The 17,482-nt window shown below is 46.7% G+C and overlaps 2 protein-coding genes across 2 annotated transcripts; one reads left to right on the top strand and one right to left on the bottom strand.

Moving 5' to 3' along the window:
• Positions 1–5: 5 nt before the first annotated feature.
• Positions 6–2,495, top strand: TRIAP1 (TP53 regulated inhibitor of apoptosis 1). Its single transcript, XM_002823868.4, has 2 exons — positions 6–229; positions 1,499–2,495. Exons 1-2 carry the CDS (start codon positions 38–40, stop codon positions 1,580–1,582), a joined length of 276 nt encoding a protein of 91 aa, XP_002823914.2. The 5' UTR covers positions 6–37; the 3' UTR covers positions 1,583–2,495.
• Positions 2,496–5,955: 3,460 nt separating this feature from the next.
• On the bottom strand, positions 5,956–8,799 carry LOC103892145 (cytochrome c oxidase subunit 6A1, mitochondrial). The gene is made up of 3 exons (XM_009248315.3): positions 8,487–8,799; positions 8,195–8,337; positions 5,956–6,232 (listed from the first exon to the last, which is right to left on the bottom strand). Exons 1-3 carry the CDS (start codon positions 8,752–8,754, stop codon positions 6,149–6,151), a joined length of 495 nt encoding a protein of 164 aa, XP_009246590.2. The 5' UTR covers positions 8,755–8,799; the 3' UTR covers positions 5,956–6,148.
• Between the last annotated feature and the right edge of the window lie 8,683 nt (positions 8,800–17,482).

The following is a 17,482-nucleotide window of genomic DNA, read 5'->3' as shown; positions in this document are numbered from 1 at the left end:
CGCCCGCGCGTAACGCCGAGCGACGCGCCTAAGAGTGATGACATCAGAGTGCGCCGTCGTCGCCGCCGCCACCACTGTCGCCATGAACAGTGTGGGGGAGGCATGCACGGACATGAAGCGCGAGTACGACCAGTGCTTCAATCGCTGGTTCGCCGAGAAGTTTCTCAAGGGGGACAGCTCCGGGGACCCGTGCACCGACCTCTTCAAGCGCTACCAGCAGTGTGTTCAGGTGAGTCCTCCCGCCTCTGTTCCCAGGCCCCGCATTCTCCGCGCTGTGTCCCACCACACTCATCGTATTTTACGGGGATTGGCACAGGACTGGAAGGGTGGAGAAAAGTCGCAGTGAGGCCAGTGGCAGGAGCTCGCTCCCCTACCATCACCACCGAGGCCACTTGGGTGTCTCTCCGAATGACAAATATTGGGGCAGTGCTTTTCAAGAAGCACAGTCACATCCTTTGGTTCATTTGGTGTTCATCCTAAACTGGCAAGGTGGGCATAGTTACTCATATTTTATACATAAAAAACTAACACCCAGAAATAGGAAGTGATTAATCCGAGTTCACTAGCATCAGGTTGCCTTGATTCTTTCGCAGGTGGTGCACTTTTCCACTATTACTGCTGGGGTCTGGGCGGGGTTATACTTCAGACTTCAGACTGGAGGGTCACATTTTTTTGTTGTTATAAACCCTTCGTTAGCCTGTTTATCTCTCTTGACCAGTCCCCCCAGCTGCAGCCAGGAAATGTTTATTCTGGCCCAATGGATGTGGAACTGCTTTGAATTGTAAGAACAGCACTGGGCAAAGCACTTCCAATAAGTTAACCCAACACATCCTCACGGCAGTTCGCCGAGGTAGTTGCTGTCTTCATCCCATTTACAGTTGGTCACATAGCCAGTAAGTCCTGGAACCCAGATTTGAACCTAAGTCTTTCACTAACACAAAGTGATGATTATTTTTCAAATTTCACTTAATTTTAACGGTTCCCTCACAACTCCTTTTCCAGTTTCCCTCAGGTCTTACGCTTGATTTATTCATTATGGTACTTCTGGTTTTTATTTATTTTTGAGGCAGAATCTCACTCTGTCTCCCAGCCTGGAGTGCAATGGCACGATCTCAGCTCACTGCAACCTCTGCCTCCCAGGTTCAAGCTATTCTCATGCCTCAGCCACCAGAGTAGCTGGGATTACCGGCATGCGCCACCATGCTCAGCTAATTTTTGTATTTTTAGTATAAACAGGGTCTCGCCATGTTGGCCAGGTTGGTCTCTAACTTCTGGCCTCAAGTGATCCACCTGCCTTGGTCTCCCAAAATGCTGCAATTATAGGCGTGAGCCACCACACCCGACCGGTACTTGTTTTTTAAAAAGTATGTGGTTTGAATCATGGTTATAAGTCTTTATAATCAGCTTGATTTTAGTTTTGTACTGTCATATTTTATTTACAAAGCTTGCAACTTAAGCTTCATGTAGGTCTTTATAATGTGTTTTCTCCTCCTACCAGAAAGCAATAAAGGAGAAAGAGATTCCTATTGAAGGACTGGAGTTCATGGGCCATGGCAAAGAAAAGCCTGAAAATTCTTCTTGACCTTGACAGTCACCTTGAAGGATTTCGCAAGTCCAGAAATTGAGGACTCTGGATTTTTGTCAACTAACTCTGTGAACATAGCCATCAGATTTGATGAGGAACTTAGGAGAGAGGAGTTGTATTTCCTCCTTCGATGCTTTCCTCTCCGTTGTAAAAGATGAACTCTTTGAGATGATTTCTCACCTGCTGTGGCATCTTACAGGAACTCAGTGTGCTAAAATGGAACAATTTTTTGAGATTATGGTTGCAATACTTGGCGTGGAATCAGCTTTACATAAATATACCTTGTATGCAAACGATGAGAAACTAGTCAGGACGAGCAGAGCTGCCTGACCTCTTGATTTCTGCTGTGAAAGACATTATATACACTGTACTGGGGTCATTGTTCATGAAAGTAATTGGTTAGGACCTCTTTTTTTCCTCTCAGGGAACTAATGCTCTGAAAAGGGATCTGGGCACAACAGTTTCAGTGAGTGCTTTTGAGCACACTTTTATTTTTATGTAGTAACTAATGGTTAAGATTGCTGGTGGCCTAGATTAGCAAAGAGGAAGACAGCTTTTAACACAGTTCCCTGCCTTCACAAGAGGTGTCAGATTAAGATGTGAAAGCTGCAAGAATGTTGCAGTGAATACCATTTCAGAGCTCTCAGTGTGTAGTTCAGGAATTAAGATACTTGGAATAGCTGTGGAGGAAGAACCTAAATTGCAAAGATCTGCTATTGCCAGCTCTCAACCCAAGTCAGTGAATTGTCAACCTGCATATCCTAAAAATGTCAAAATGCTGCATCTGGTTAAATGTGGGGGTTGGGGGGGAAGCTGAAGGTGCTCGCTTCATTTGCCTTGTTTACTCATCCTGCCCTGTAATGTCTGTAATCCTGAACATGGAATAAATTGTAACATTTAGTTTCTATCATTATTTGCCTCTGGAACTCAGTGCATTTTATGGAACTATTACCCTGTTATCCTACAAACCTCATATATACAGTGGGGAGAGTTTTGTGTTTTGTAACTTAAAAGTGAAGAAAAAGTGACTTGTCTAAGCTAGATGGTACAGTATGGCAATCAGAAACCTCACATTTTTTTTTTTGAGATAGTCTGGCTCTGTCACCCAGGCTGGGGTGCAGTAGCGCAATCTCAGCTTACTGCAAACTCCACCTCCTGGGTTCCAATGATTCTCCTGCCTCAGTCTCCCCAGTAGCTGGGATTACAGGCATGCACTACAATGCCCAGCTAATTTTTGTATTTTTAGTAGAGATGGGGTTTCACCATGTTGGCTGGTCTTGAACTCTTGACCTCAGGTGATCTGCCAGTCTCGACCTCCCAAAGTGCTGAGATTACAGGCGTGAGCCACTGAACCCAGCCAAAACCTCACTGATTTCTAAAATTTCCACAATAGGCTATACAAATACACTATGGTACCAAAAAAGGATCAGGAGAGCACTTACATACCTCAGAATGTCACGTAATCCCCACAATTAATTGAGTAATTTGGTTTTATTATATGCCCAAAGAAGTATGAAACTTGAATTACAGGCCAGGTATGGTGGCTCATACTTTGGGAAACTGAGATGGGCGGATCACTTGAGCTCAGGAATTCGAGACCAGCCGGGGCAACATGGCGAAACCCCGTCTCTACAAAAAAATTAGCTGGGTATGGTGGTGTGTGCCTGTAGTCCCAGCTACTCTAAAGGCTGAGGTGGGAGAATCACCCGAGCCTGGGAGGTGGAGACTGCAGTGAGCTGCGATTGCACCACTGCACTCCAGGCTGGGTGACAGAGCAAGACCCTGTCTGAAAAATAAACCAAGAAACTTGATTTATAGAAGGCCCTAATTCTATTGTCTTTTCTCCACTTTACCAATTGCTACATCATATTTAATGTGACTTGTACTTAATGTCATTTCAAAACATTTTTCATTTATATTTTATGACTGGCTAGGGTCCATTATCCAAGGATTATAAAAGATGTTTGGAACCCAGCCAAGGGAAGCCAGGCAGCAAGCTGAAGTATAATGCATCTGTCCTAAACTCAGACTGGCCACAACCAAAACAGCTCTATAGGGACTCAGAAGTGCAGGCCATTATATCACAAAATGGCAAAGATAAAATGAGATTCTCTACTCCGTACTGTATATGCCTTACTTTTGCATTACCAGTTTAATGTAATATAATATGAAATACCTTGTTGCCTCTTGAACCTTACCACAAAAGTGTTCCTTTGAGCCTTAAGAATAAACCAGCTGGCTGGGCGCGGTGGCTCACGCCAGTAATCCCAGCACTTTGGGAGACTGAGGTGGGCAGATCACCTGAGGCTGGGAGTTTGAGACTAGCCTGACCAACATGGAGAAACCCCATCTTTACTTAAAATACAAAAAAATAGCCAGGTGTGGTGGCACATGCCTGTAATCCCAGCTACTCAGGAGGGTGAGGCAGGAGAATTGCTTGAACCTGGGAGGTGGAGGTTGTCGTGAGCCAAGATCAGGCCATTGCACTCCAGCCTGGGCAACAAAAGCGAAACTCTGTCTCAAAAAATAAAATAAAATAAACCAGCTCTGGCCAGGCACAGTGGCTCAGACCTGTAATCCTAGCACTTTGGGAGGCTGAGGTGGGCAGATCACCTGTGGTTAGGAGTTCAAGACCAGCCTGGCCAACATGTGAAACCTTGTCTCTACTAAAAACACAAAAAAATTAGCCAGGCGTGGTGGTGCGTGCCTGTAGTCCCAGCTATTCGGGAGGCTGAGGCAGGAGAATCGCTTCAACCTGGGAGAAGGTTGCAGTGAACTGAGATCATGCCACTGCACTATAGCCTGGGCAACAGAGTGAGACTCCGTCTCAAAAAAAATAAAAAAGGTTTTTTTTTTTTTTTTGAGACGGAGTCTCACTCTGTCTCCAGGCTGGAGTGCAGTGGAGCGATCTGAGCTCACTGCAACCTCCGCTTCCTGGGACGACAGGTGCGTGCCACCACGCCCAGCTAATTTCTGTATTTTCAGTAGAGACGAGGTTTCACCATGTTGTCCAGGATGGTCTTGATCTCTTGACCTCATGATCTGCCCGCCTTGGCCTCCCAAAGTGCTGGAATTACAGGTGTGAGTCACCGCACCCGGCCAAAATAAAGGTTTTAAATTTTGATTGCAATTAATTGCCCTCTCAGAGTGGTTTTGTAACTACTACTACTACTACCATTTACTATCCATTAAAACAGGATAGTTTTAATTCCAGAGAAAAGCCAGTAAGCAGAAATGAGTCACACTCCCTTTGTTTCTCTTAAGATTTCTGACCCTAACAGCCCTGAAGGAGATTACCTCAAAGTAAGAACTTGACACATTCGAGGCCAGGCGCGGTGGCTCACGCCTGTAATCCCAGCACTTTGGGAGGCCGAGGCGGGTGGATCACGAGGTCAGGAGATCGAGACCATCCTGGCTAACACAGTGAAACCCTGTCTCTACTGAAAATACAAAAAATTAGCCAGGCGTGGTGGCGGGTGCCTGTAGTCCCAGCTACTCGAGAGGCTGAGGCAGGAGAATGGCGTGAACCTGGGAGGCAGAGCTTGCAGTGAGTGGAGATCGCACCACTGCATTCCAGCCTGGGCGACAGAGAGAGACTCCGTCTCAAAAAAAAAACAAAAAAACAAAAAAAAAAAACTTGACACGTTCAAGAAAATTATGACTACAGGGAAGATTCTGCAGTAAATGCTAGTGGAATGGGACAGGAAAAAGATGAGACCCAGATCAAGCACTTCCTCTTGAGAAATACAGATACCTCTTTCAGGTGTAAATTGCAGCTGTTCTACTAGCCATTCAATGTCTTTGATATCTCAGGCCCGTCAAGGACCAATGTTTTGTTTTTTGAGACAGAGTCTCACTCTGTTGCCCAGGCTGGAGTGCAGTGGCACGATCTGGGCTCACTGCAACCTCCACCTCCCGGGTTCAAGCGTCCACACCCAGCTATAGGAGTGCGCCACCATACCCAACTAATTTTTGTATTTTTAGTAGAGACAGGATTTCATCATGTTGGCCCAGCTGGTCTCGAACTCCTGACCTCAGGTGATCCACCAGCCTAAGCCTCCCAAAGTGCTGGGATTACAGGCATGAGCCACCGCACCTGACCAAGGACTAATCTTGATGCTTAATTAGCACCACTCCACTTGGTCCCTTTACCCACATCAGGCACAATAAACCAAGAGGGGCTGTTATAAACACTTATTCAGCAGGCTGAATTGGACCTGTAACACTAAACAGCAGCCTACACCTTCACTGTGAAAACAGAAATAACTAATGCCAATTTCTTTTCAACTTGGACACTCACTTGAAGCTCAAATGCTAATTTCTGAGAAAAAACACAACCAAAGAAAGTAACTCTCAGCTCATGACCAATCTAAGTTTAAGTTATTTATTTAAGCCATCTCCCGCCACAAGCAAAGGGATGGGAGACCAGTATACCAGTCATCATTTGATACAAGTAAAGAATGTGAGCTTAAGGTCCCATATACTTTTTCTGGTCCATGTGCAGAGTAATGGTCCAAACCAGCGCTGTAGTCCCTGGTGCCCGGGTAGTGGTCCAGATTCTCTTTATTCATCTTCGTAGCCAGTTGGAAGTGGATTCACACGAGGGTTATGGAATAGAGTATGGTTACCATCTCCCCAGGGAAACGGCTGTGGAGTGAAGATGTCAGATAATTCCAGAAAATAATTCAGAAAGAACACTGTCATGAACTGCTTATAACAGGGTGACAGATCATATATAAAAACAAAATAGAAATTAGTCCTTTATCTACTGGTGTAGTTCAACCTTCCCATTATTTAAGGAGATCTTATAACTACCAGGGGAGCCCTTAAAGTTATCCTGGCTACAGGACAGTTTTAATTCCAGAAACAAATATGGATGGCAGAAAATGCAAGCTCAAGGTAGTTACTCATAATCCTCTCCCTAGTAACTAGTATATCCACTGCTGTGTTTATGAAAGTGTAATCCTCAAATCACCTGTATCAAAATGGTGGCAGTGAGTATTAGGGGAGGGAGATGCTTAATTAAATGCAGATTTCTGGCACCATCCCAGACTTCAAACAATATCTGGGCTGGGAAACTGCAGCCCACCCTCAATTATCTTGCCTATTACCTTTTAAAAGCATTACTTTAGGGCAACGGTCTCCAACCCAGGGTGATTTTGCCCCTCCAGGGGACACTGGGTAGTATCGGGAGACATTGTGATGGGGGCGGGGGAGGGGGAAGCGGGAGCGGGGTTGCGCAGGTACTACTGCCACCTAGTGGGTACAGGCCAAGGATATGGCTAAACATTTCACAATGCACAGGATAGCCCCCCAACAAGAATTACCCAGCCCCAAATGTCAACAGTGCTGAGGTTGAGAAACCTCTACTGTTTGGCTTCTAATTCCACTGTACAAGGGTGGGAGTGCCGCTGAAAGACTCAAAAAATTCAAGAGTCTAGGTTAAGTTTCTACAAGGCCAGTCCTATATGGGCTAGGTTATGTAATAATAATAATAATAATAAAAAGGCCAGTCCTATATGGGCTAAGTTATGTAATAATAATAATAATAATAATAATTTTTTTCTCGACCTTTTGGCTAAGACCAAGTATATTATTACTATTTTTTTTTTTTTTTGAGACGGAGTTTCACTCCTGTTGCCCAGGCTGCAGTGCAATGGCTGGATCTTGGCTCACTGCAACCTCCTCCTCCTGGATTCTCCCAACGCAGCCTCCCGAGTAGCTGGGATTACAGGCGCCCGCCACCACGCCCGGCTATTTTTTGTACTTTTAGTAGAGACAGTGTTTCGCCATGTTGACCAGGCTGGTCTTGAACTCCTGACCTCAGGTGATCCACTCGCCTTGGCCTCCCAAAGTGCTGGGATTACAGGCGTGAGCCACTGCTCATGGCCAGTATCGAAGAATCAGAATAAGCCCTGGTTAAAGATACAGCAAACAGAGGCCACATCATTGTAATATATTTACATCAACAGCCAATGATAAAACAGTCGAGAAAATAAGGTATTGGTGGGGAATAGAGAAAGCTGTCAGTCTCTTCATTATGCAACTAGTAGCTGCCAGATGCCCATGTTTTGTTGTTGTTGTTTTGTTTTGAGACCAGAGTCTCGCTCTGTTGCCCAGGCTGGAGTGCAGTGGCACGATCTCAGCTCACTGCAAACTCCGCCTCCTAGGTTCAAGGGATTCTCCTGCTTCAGCCTCCCATGTAGCTGGGTTCGCTTATGCGAACCACCTTCAGACTTTGCCACTCTAATTGGATTTCCCAAACCTCCAGGCTTTACACAATGGACACCTGTTTCAGAACTGTCTCAGAAATTAAAAAAAAAAAAAAAAAAAAAAAAAAAAAACCTGTCTCAGAAGGCAGGAGGTAGGATGAATCGGAGAAAAGGTAAACTAAAGGGCACTTATTGTATGACCTTGAAGAAGAAAATTGAAACGTAATCCCAAGTGTCAGTTGTCCTTCCACAAAATGGAAGAAAATACATTTTCTGTTTGTGAGGATAAACAAGCTGTACACGCCTGGCACCCATGCCTTCAGAGAATGAAGAACTTGCACTAAGGCACACATAACGAAAAGAGAACGGACGCTTGAAGAGATGTGCAAGGGCGTACCTTGGTCCTGATGCGGAGATGGGGGTAGGCGATGAACTCGGGTCTCTCGTGCTCTCCGTGGCGCGACTTCAAGTACACATTCAGCATGCTGACTGCCACCCCGGGGAGCGCGACTAAGAACGTGAGGGTCTTCCACATGCGAGCTGCGGAGAAGCCACAAACGTTCAGCGCCGGTATGGGGCGGGCCCGGGTCTCACTTTCCCTCCCGCAAGGCCTCGGGCCAAGGTCACAGTCCCTCCCTGTCTCGCCCGAGTGGGGCTGAGGCCCGACCCGTCGACCCCGGCCCCAGTACCAGAGCCCTCTTCGCCATGGGCGCCACTCGACATAGGCCGCCCCAGCTGTGGGCGGGACCGACCCAGCAGCCGAGAAACCGAGGACACACCAACTGCCGCCATTTTTGATTTGGACTGCCGCAGCGCCGGAAGCGGAAGTGGAAAATTGGCTCTGGGGGCGGTACTACAACCTCCAAAGGAAGTTACTATTGGGTACCGCCCTCCCACTGGCATTAACCTGAGCACTATCATCCGGGACGACAGAGTCCTTGTCAAAATCCTCGGCATCTCGGGCAAGAGAGAGCATGCGCTCTGCACCTCCCTTCAGGCTTTACCGTTTCTTTCGTGCGCATGCGTATGCCCTCCGGTCTCCCTACCGTCCCCACCTGGGCGAGGCGGAAGCTCAAGAGAGGTTTGTGCAGGGTTCCCTGGTACCTGGAATCGTTCCCTTCATTGGAGTCCATGGACGGGCATCTGGAGGTTCTGATCCCAGACCGCCCTATCTAAAATTCCGTTCCCCTTCCTCGCCATCCTCTGACTGCGTTTTCTCATGGCACATAACATTGCACCTTCGTCGTTATATTATTATTTTGTCTGTCTCCCCCACTAGAATATAAAGTCTGTGATACCAAGAGTTTGGCACTGCAGCATTCTCAGAATAATCTGGGAATGGTGTAATTTGGAATCATACCTGGCACATACCAGATACTTGATATAAATTTGCTGAATGAATGGATGAATGAATGAATAGCAACAGAAAGTATAAAGAGCACTGAAATTGGTGCCAGCAGATCTGGATCCTAATCCTGACTCAACAATCTCATCTTTTTTTTTTTTTTTTTTTTAGACGGAGTTTCACTCTTGTTGCTTAGGCTGGAGTGCAGTGGCGCAATCTCGGCTCACTGCAACCTCTGCATCCCAGGTTCAAGCAGTTCTCCTGCCTCAGCCTCCTGAGTAGCTGGGATTACAGGCGTGCATCACCACGCCCAGCCAATTTTTTTTGTATTTTTAGTAGAGACGGTGTTTCACCATGTTAGCCAGGCTGGTCTCAAACTCTTGACCTCAGGTGATCTGTCTGCTTCGGCCTCCCAAAATAGTGGGATGACAGGCATAAGCCACCGTGCCCGGCCAACATTCTCATCTTTTTACCTCTGGTCACACTGGCTTTCTCTTCCTTGAAATTGTGGAAACAAAAATTGACATCTGGCCGGGAGTGGTGGTTCACGCCTGTAATCCCAGCACTTTGGGATGCCGAGACTGGTGGATCACTTGACGTCAGAAGTTCAAGACCAGCCTGGCCAACATGGTGAAACCCCAACTCTACTAAAAATACAAAAATGCCCTGGGCATGGTGGTGCACACCTGTAATCCCAGCTACCCAGGTGGCTGAGGCACAAGAATCGCTTGAACCCGGGAGGGCAAGTTGCAGTGAGCTGAGATCATGCCACTGCACTCCAGCCTGGGAGACAAAAAAAAAAAAAAATTGACATCTGTTAAATTTTGTCTACAAAATTCTTTCCTCCTTACCCCCTTCTTTCTTCCTTCGACTTGTCTAAAAGCAGCTTTAAAAATAAAACTTAAAAAAAAAATATGACATAAAATGACAGTAAACTTTTTTTTTTTTTTTTTGAAACAGAATCTTGCGCTGTTGCCAGGCTGGAGTGCAGTGGCGCGATCTCAGCTCACTGCAACCTCCGCCTCCCGGGTTCAAGTGATTCCCCTGCCTCAGCCTCCTGAGTAGCTGGGATTACAGGCACACACCACCATGCCTGGCTAATTTTTTTTTTTTTTGTACTTTGGTAGAGACTTTCACCATATTGGCCAGGATGGTCTCCATCTCCTGACCTTGTGATCTGTCTTCCTTGGCCTCCCAAAGTGCTGGGATTACAGGCATGAGCCACCATGCCGGCCTCTTTTTTTTTTTTCAATAGGCTCCTTTGAGAATGTAAATGAGGACCAATATGGTGGCTCATGGCTGTAATCCCAACACTTTGAGAGGCCGAGGCGGACAGATTGCTTGAGCTTGAGAGTTTGAGACCAGCCTGGGCAACAAAGCTTTTTCCTTTATTAGAAAAAAAAAGAATCTAATGAACGCTTTGAACACTTTCCTCTAAAAACACACCTATGTGTAAACACACAGTATAGCAGACATTGTTGGGAGAATAGGTGATCATAAAATATATTTGGAAACCCCCTAAGCATCTTTGTGTCTCAGATCAAGAGCTCCTGGGGGCTGCATGTAGTGGCTCATGCCTGTAATCCCAGCACTTTGGGAGTCCGAGGTGGGTGGATCACCTGAGGTCAGGAGTTCAAGACCAGCCTGACCAACATAGTGAAACCCCATCTCTACTAAAAATACAAAATTAGCCAGGCATGGTGGTACATGCCTGTAATCCCAGCTACTTGGGAGGCTGATGCAGGAGAATCGCTTGAACCCAGGAGGTGGAGGTTGCAGTGAGCTGAGATCACACCATTGCACTCCAATCTGGGCAACAAGAGTTGAACTCCCATCTCAAAACGAAAAAAAAAGGCCGGCGCTGTGGCTCATGCCTGTAATCCCAGCACTTTGGGAGGCGGAGACAGGTGGATCACTTGAGGTCAGGAGTTCGAGACCAGCCTGGCCAACATGGTGAAACCCCGTCTCCACTAAAAATACAAAAATTATTTGGCATCGTGGCGCAAGCCTGTAGTCCCAGCTACATGGGAGGCTGAAGCAAGAGAATCCCTTGAACCTAGGAGGCGGAGTTTGCAGTGAGCTGAGATCGTGCCATTGCACTCCAGCCTGGGCGACACAGCGAGACTCTGGTCTCAAAACAACAACAACAACAAAGTCCTGGGTAGGAGAACAAACAGGGACTCTAGTGTGAGAAGACTGGGCTCACATCTTGTTCCCTTACAGCCTGTGTGGCCTTGGGCAGGTTAGCTGAAACCGATGCCTTAAGGTTATGCAGTTTCATGAAGACAAAACCTTAGGATCATATTACTAGAGCTTTACAACCTGATTTAGCATGAAATCTTTCTCGAGTAGCCTAAGTTTTTATACTTCATGGTGCAATCAAGATAATCAAATCTGTCAAACAAGTCCTCAAACACAGCCAAAGGGTATATGAGGCCCCACACTGGGGCCATACAAAGGGTCTAAGCTAGCCGGGCTTGCTTGTAGTCCTAGCTACTTGAGAGGCTGAGGCCAGAGGATCCGTTAAGCCCAGGAGTTCAAGTCCAGCCTGGGCAACATAGCAAGACACCATCTATAAAAAAAAAAGAAAAAGAAAGTGTTCAAGACAGGGATCAGGAACTCCTGGCTTCAAATCTCTGGTTTGCCACCAGCTATGCTTCCTCTTCTCTACAATAGGAATGTAATAATGTAATATGCATTTATTCATTCCTTTGTATAACAAATTTTTTTTTTTGAGATGGAGTCTTGCTCTGTCACCCAAGCTGGAGTGCGGTGGCACAATCTTGGCTCACTGCAACCTCCACCTCCTGGGTTCAAGCAATTCTCCTGCCTCAGCCTCCCGAGTAGCTGGGATTACAGGCATGCGCCACCATATGCGGCTAATTTTTGTATTTTTTAGTAGAGATGGGGCTTCACCACGTTGGCCAGGCTGGTCTCAAACTCCTGACCTCAAGTGATCCACCTGCCTCGGCCTCCCCAAGTGCTGGGATTACAAGCATGAGCCACTGCACCCAGCCTACAACAAATATTTATTAAAACCCAGCTCCACCTTGGGAAGTTACTCAGTCTCCATCTCTGTTAATGTAGGTTCATTTAATAAATAATAAGGTGGCTACTATGTGTTAAGTGTGTACACTAGTCGATAGAACTATAAGCTCCCTCTCTCTCATGCAGCGTACAGTCTAGTGGTGGAGACAGAATTAAATGAAAAATTCCCAATTCCTGGAATACGTTAAGAAATTAAAGAAATGTTCATTTTTTCATAGGGCTTTCATACACCTTGCAGGGTAGCCCTTCTTTTTTTTTTTGTTTTTTGTTTTTGGTTTTTGGTTTTTTTTTTTTAGACGGAGTCTCACTCTGTTGCCCAGGTTGGAGTGCAGTGGCATGATCTTGGCTCACTGCAACCTCTGCTTCCCAGGTTCAAGTGATTCTCCTGCCTCAGCCTCCCAAGTAGCTGGGACTACAGGCGCGTGTCACCACGGCTGGCTAATTTTTGTATTTTTAGTAGAGATGGGATTTCACCATGTTGCCCAGGTTGGTCTTGAACTCCTGACCTCAAGTGATCCGCCCACCTTTGGCCTCCCAAAGTGCTGGGATTACAGGCATAAGCCACCGCGTCCGGCCACAGTAGAACAGCCCTTCTACGTAAAGATTCTGTCTGCCATGTACTTGACATTATGTATATACGGCACATACAGAAGCATGATAGCTATGATTTTTTTTTTTGCTTTTGTTTTCTTTAGAGATGGGGTCTTGCTATGTTGCCCAGGCTGGAGTGCAGCAGCTATTCACAGGCAGGATCCCCCTACTGATCAGCAGAGGAGTTTGACGTGCTCTGTTTCTGACATGGGCCAGTTCACCCCTTCTTAGGCAACCAGGTGGCCCCTCACTCCCCAGAGGTCACCATATTGATGCCAAGCTTAGTGCAGACACCCAATCAGCATAGTGCACTATAGCTCAGGACTGCCAGACTTAAGTGATCCTCCTGCCTCAGCCTCCCAAGTAGCTGGGACCACAGGTGCACACCACCACACCCAGTGATAGCTACAATGTTATTGCCAGGTATGCTCAGCATTTGCAAAGCTTTGTGTGACTGAAGTTAGACAGCTCAGGAAACCAAAATCATTAATACAAAGAATATCTGAAGAATATCTAATATTTATTGAGCACTTATTTTGTGTCCATATCTGTGGTAAGCACTTTACATAAATTGTTTTCCCTACCTCTAAATGACCACTCCTTAAGTCAGGTCAAGCACTCTAGAATCATCTTTGACTTTCTCTCTCTCTCTCTCTCTGTCTCTATCTCTCTCTCACCTCCTCGCCCCCCCCCCCACACACACACTTCATATCCAATCCATCAACAACAAATCTTGCAGTTATTCCGACATATCTAGCATCTGACCACTTTACCACTTTTTTTTTAGACAGGGTCTTGCTCTGCCACCCAGGCTGGAGTGCAGTGGTGTGATCACAGCTCATTGCAGCCTCAGCTTCCTGGGCTCAAGCGATCCCACTCACCTCAGCTTCCCCTGTAGCTGGGACTACAGGTGTGCACCACAACGCCCAGCTAATATTTTAATTTTTTTGTAGAGACAGGGTCTTACTTTGTTGTCCAGGCTGGTCTCAAACTCCTTGGCTCAAGTGATCCTCTTACCTCAGCCTCCCAAAATGCTGGAATTACAGGAAGGGGCCACAAAGCCCAGCATCTGACCACTTCTTACCATTTACATTACCAATTGGTAGAGCTACCAATTTGGTCAAAGTTATTCTCATCTGTTACCTGGACAATTTCTTTTTTTTTTGAGACGGAGTCTTACTCTGTCATCCAGGCTGCAGTGCAGTGGTGCAATCTCAGCTCACTGCAACCTCCGCCTCCCGGGTTCAAGCGATTCTCATGCCTCAGCCTCCCAAGTAGCTGGGATTACAGACCTGCACTACCACACCGGCTAATTTTTGTATTTTTAGTAGAGATGGGGTTTCGCCATGTTGGCCAGGCTGTCTCGAACTCCTGAGCTCAAAGTGATCTGCCCGCCTCGGCCTCCCAAAGTGCTGGAATTACAGATGTGTCAACATCTTTAATTCATTCAGTTAGGGTCTCAACTGAGTCCTTGGGCTGGTGCCACAACAGTGGCCCCCATGGAACACCCAGTCCAGAGGGAAAGACTGACAGGTAACCAGGTTATAACAACCAGCGTGATGAGCTCTACAACGTGAAGGCAAGAAGTCATGGGCCTTGGTGTCAAGTTCAAGTCTCAGATCTGCTGCTTAGCTATGTAATCATGAAAAAGTGCAGTTACCTCTTAGAGCCTCATGTGGGAATTGCAATTATGACAAGGACGTTATAGGATACAGATATTAGCTAACATTAATTAAGCACTTACTATGTAATGGGCCCTTCACATGTATTAATTTAGTCATTACAAAACAACACTCCTATGAGGTGGATGCTATTCTTATCTCTACTTTATGGAGAAGGAAAGTGAGGCACAAAATGGTTAAGTCATTTGCCTGTTCCACAGCCCTTTAAGTGATAGAGTCAGAATTTTTTTTTCTTGCCTTGTCACCCAGGCTGGAGCACAGTGGTGCAGTTATGATTCACTGCAGCCTTGAACTCCAGGGCTCAGGTGATCCTCCCACCTCAGCATCCCGAGTAGTTAGGACTACAAGTGCACACCACCTCATCCAGCTAATTTTTTTTTTTTTAGAGATGGGGTCTTGCTATGTTGCTCAGGCTGATCTCAAACTCCTAAGTTTAAGCGATCCTCCCACCTCAGCCTCTCAAAGTTCTGGAATTACAGGTGTCGGCCACTGTTCCTGACCCAGAGCCAGAATTTAAATCTAGAAGTCTGGCCCCAAAGCCTCCATGTTTAACCACTCTGAGATACTGCACTCTTAGCACAGTGCCTGGCACAAAATGAGTGCTCAATAATTGTTAACTGTTAGAATTGTCTTGATCTAGTCCGGGTGCAGTGGCTCATGCCTGTAATCCCAGCACTTTGGGAGGCTGAGGCGGGTGGATCACCTGAGGTCAGGAGTCCGAGACCAGCCTGGCCAACGTGGTGAAACCCTGTCTCTACTAAAAATACAAAAATTAGCAGGGCGTGATGGCGGGCACCTGTAATCCCAGCTATTTGGAAGGCTGAGGCAGGAGAATCGCTTGAACCTGGGAGGCGGAGGTTGCAGTGGGCAGAGATCGCGCCATTGCACTCCAGCCTGGGTGACAAGAACGAAACTCTGTCTTAAAAAAAAAAAAAAAAAAAAAAAAAAGAATTATCTTGATCTGTTGAAACAAAACTACTTCAAGTTGGAACTAGTCTTAAATTTTTTGACCATTAAAAAAAAAACAGAATTGTCTTGATCGAGGTGGTACAGGGTCAATGGAAGCAGATCAAAATGGCATTTGGCTTTGGAGGGGCAGTCAGTCCAGTCTATCTGCCCTCCTGTAGGATATGACATCTAAGTCACCTACCCTCAAATAAATGAGTGAGTCAGAGACAAGTTTGGGCTGGGATGGAAAGAGTTTTCCAGAAAGATATCTTTCCAAAAGATACCACCAGAGAGGCTGGGTGCAGTGGCTCGTGACTGTAATCCCAGCACTTTGGGAGGCCAAGGCAGGCGGATCACCTGAGGTTAGGAGTTCGAGACCAGCCTGGCCAACATGACAAAACCCCGTCTCTACTAAAAATACAAAAATTAGCTGGGCGTGGTGACACACACCTGTAATCCCAGCTACTTGGGAAGCTGAGGCATGAGAATAGCTTGAACCCAGGAGGTGGAGGTTGCAGTGAGATGTGATTGCACTACTGCACTCCAACCTGGGCAACAGAGAGAGACTCTGTCAAAAAAAAAAAAAAAAAAAAAAGGCCAGGTGCTGTGACTCACACCTGTAATCCCAGCACTTTGGGAGGCTGAGGCGGGTGGATCACCTGAGGTCAGGAGTTCTAGACCAGCCTGGCCAACATGGTAAAACCCCGTCTCTACTAAAAATACAAAAAAAAAAAAAAAAAATTAGCCAGGCGTGGTGGCAGACATCTGTAATCCCAACTACTTGGGAGGCTGAGGCAGGAGAATTGCTTGACCTGGGAGGCAGAGGTTGCAGTGAGCCAAGATCACGCCATTGCACTCCAGCCTGGACGACAAGAGTGAAACACCGTCTTAAAAAAAAATTAGCCAGGTGTGGTGGCAGGCACCTATAATCCCAGCTACCTGGGAGTCTGAAGCACAAGAATCACTTGAACCTGGGAGGCGGAGGTTGCAGTGAGCCAAGATCCAGCCTGGGCGACAGAGCCAGACTCCATCTCAAAAAAAAAAAATAGATTTCTGACTGAAGTGCACCTAGAGGTTTGCATATAAGGCTGGGTGTGAGAGTTGGTTTCCTTGCAGTGGGAGGGGGCAGTCCAGCTGGGGTAGGCTGAATAGTGTAGCTGTGCAGGTTAGAACACTGGGTTTAGACCTTGAGCCACCCAGGTTTGAGCCTTGGCCCTAGCCCTTCCTGCTAGGAAGACCTAGAGCAATCTGCTTTACTCTGAGCCTTTCTTTCTTCATTTATAAATGGGGCTAATAACTGGATCTTCCAGAGATGTTGTGAACTTAAATGTGTCCATGTAGATAGAAAGCCTGACACATGGGGGCAGGGGTGCACAGTGATAGCTATTACTTATTTCTGTGTTCCTACCCCCACCTCTCAACCTTCTGCCGAGCTAGATTGTCAGCTTTGGAGGGCAGACCCCCAGTATCATCTATCTCTGTGACCCCATAGAATTTGGTGCCCAGTTATTTTTCCTTACTGGGCCCTGTTGATGCTCATACACTCGTCTACACCTGAGGTTCTGTTTAGGCCAGCCCCACATGGTTCCCCACCTCTGTCTGCACACATCACAGTCGGTTCTCACCTCTTCCAGGAAGCCTTTCCTGGTTATATCCTGACCTTGGCCTCTGGTCCCCCAGTGATGTTCAGCTCACTGTACCTCGTATGATGACTACTCCACTTCCTCATTCCACTTCAGGCCCCAGGAGACCCCCTAACCTTTTTTTTTTTTTTTTTTAGGACAGAGTCTTGCTCTGTCACCCAGGCTATAGTGTAGTGACACAATCTAGACTCACTGCAACCTCCGCCTCCCGGGTTCAAGCAATTCTCCTGCCTCAGCCTTCTGAGTAGCTGGAATTACAGGCATCTGCCACCACGCCCGGCTAATTTTTGTATTTTTAGTAGAGATGGGGTTTCACCATGTTGGCCAGGCTGGTCTTGTACTCCTGACCTCAGGTGATCTGCCCACCTCGGCCTCCCAAAGTGCTGGGATTACAGGCGTGAGCCACCGCGCCCAGCCAGGAGACCCCT

Source organism: Pongo abelii, chromosome 10 (genome assembly GCF_028885655.2).
Source record: "Pongo abelii isolate AG06213 chromosome 10, NHGRI_mPonAbe1-v2.0_pri, whole genome shotgun sequence".
NCBI lineage: Eukaryota > Metazoa > Chordata > Mammalia > Primates > Hominidae > Pongo > Pongo abelii.
This window is presented reverse-complemented; position numbering and strand designations above follow the sequence as displayed.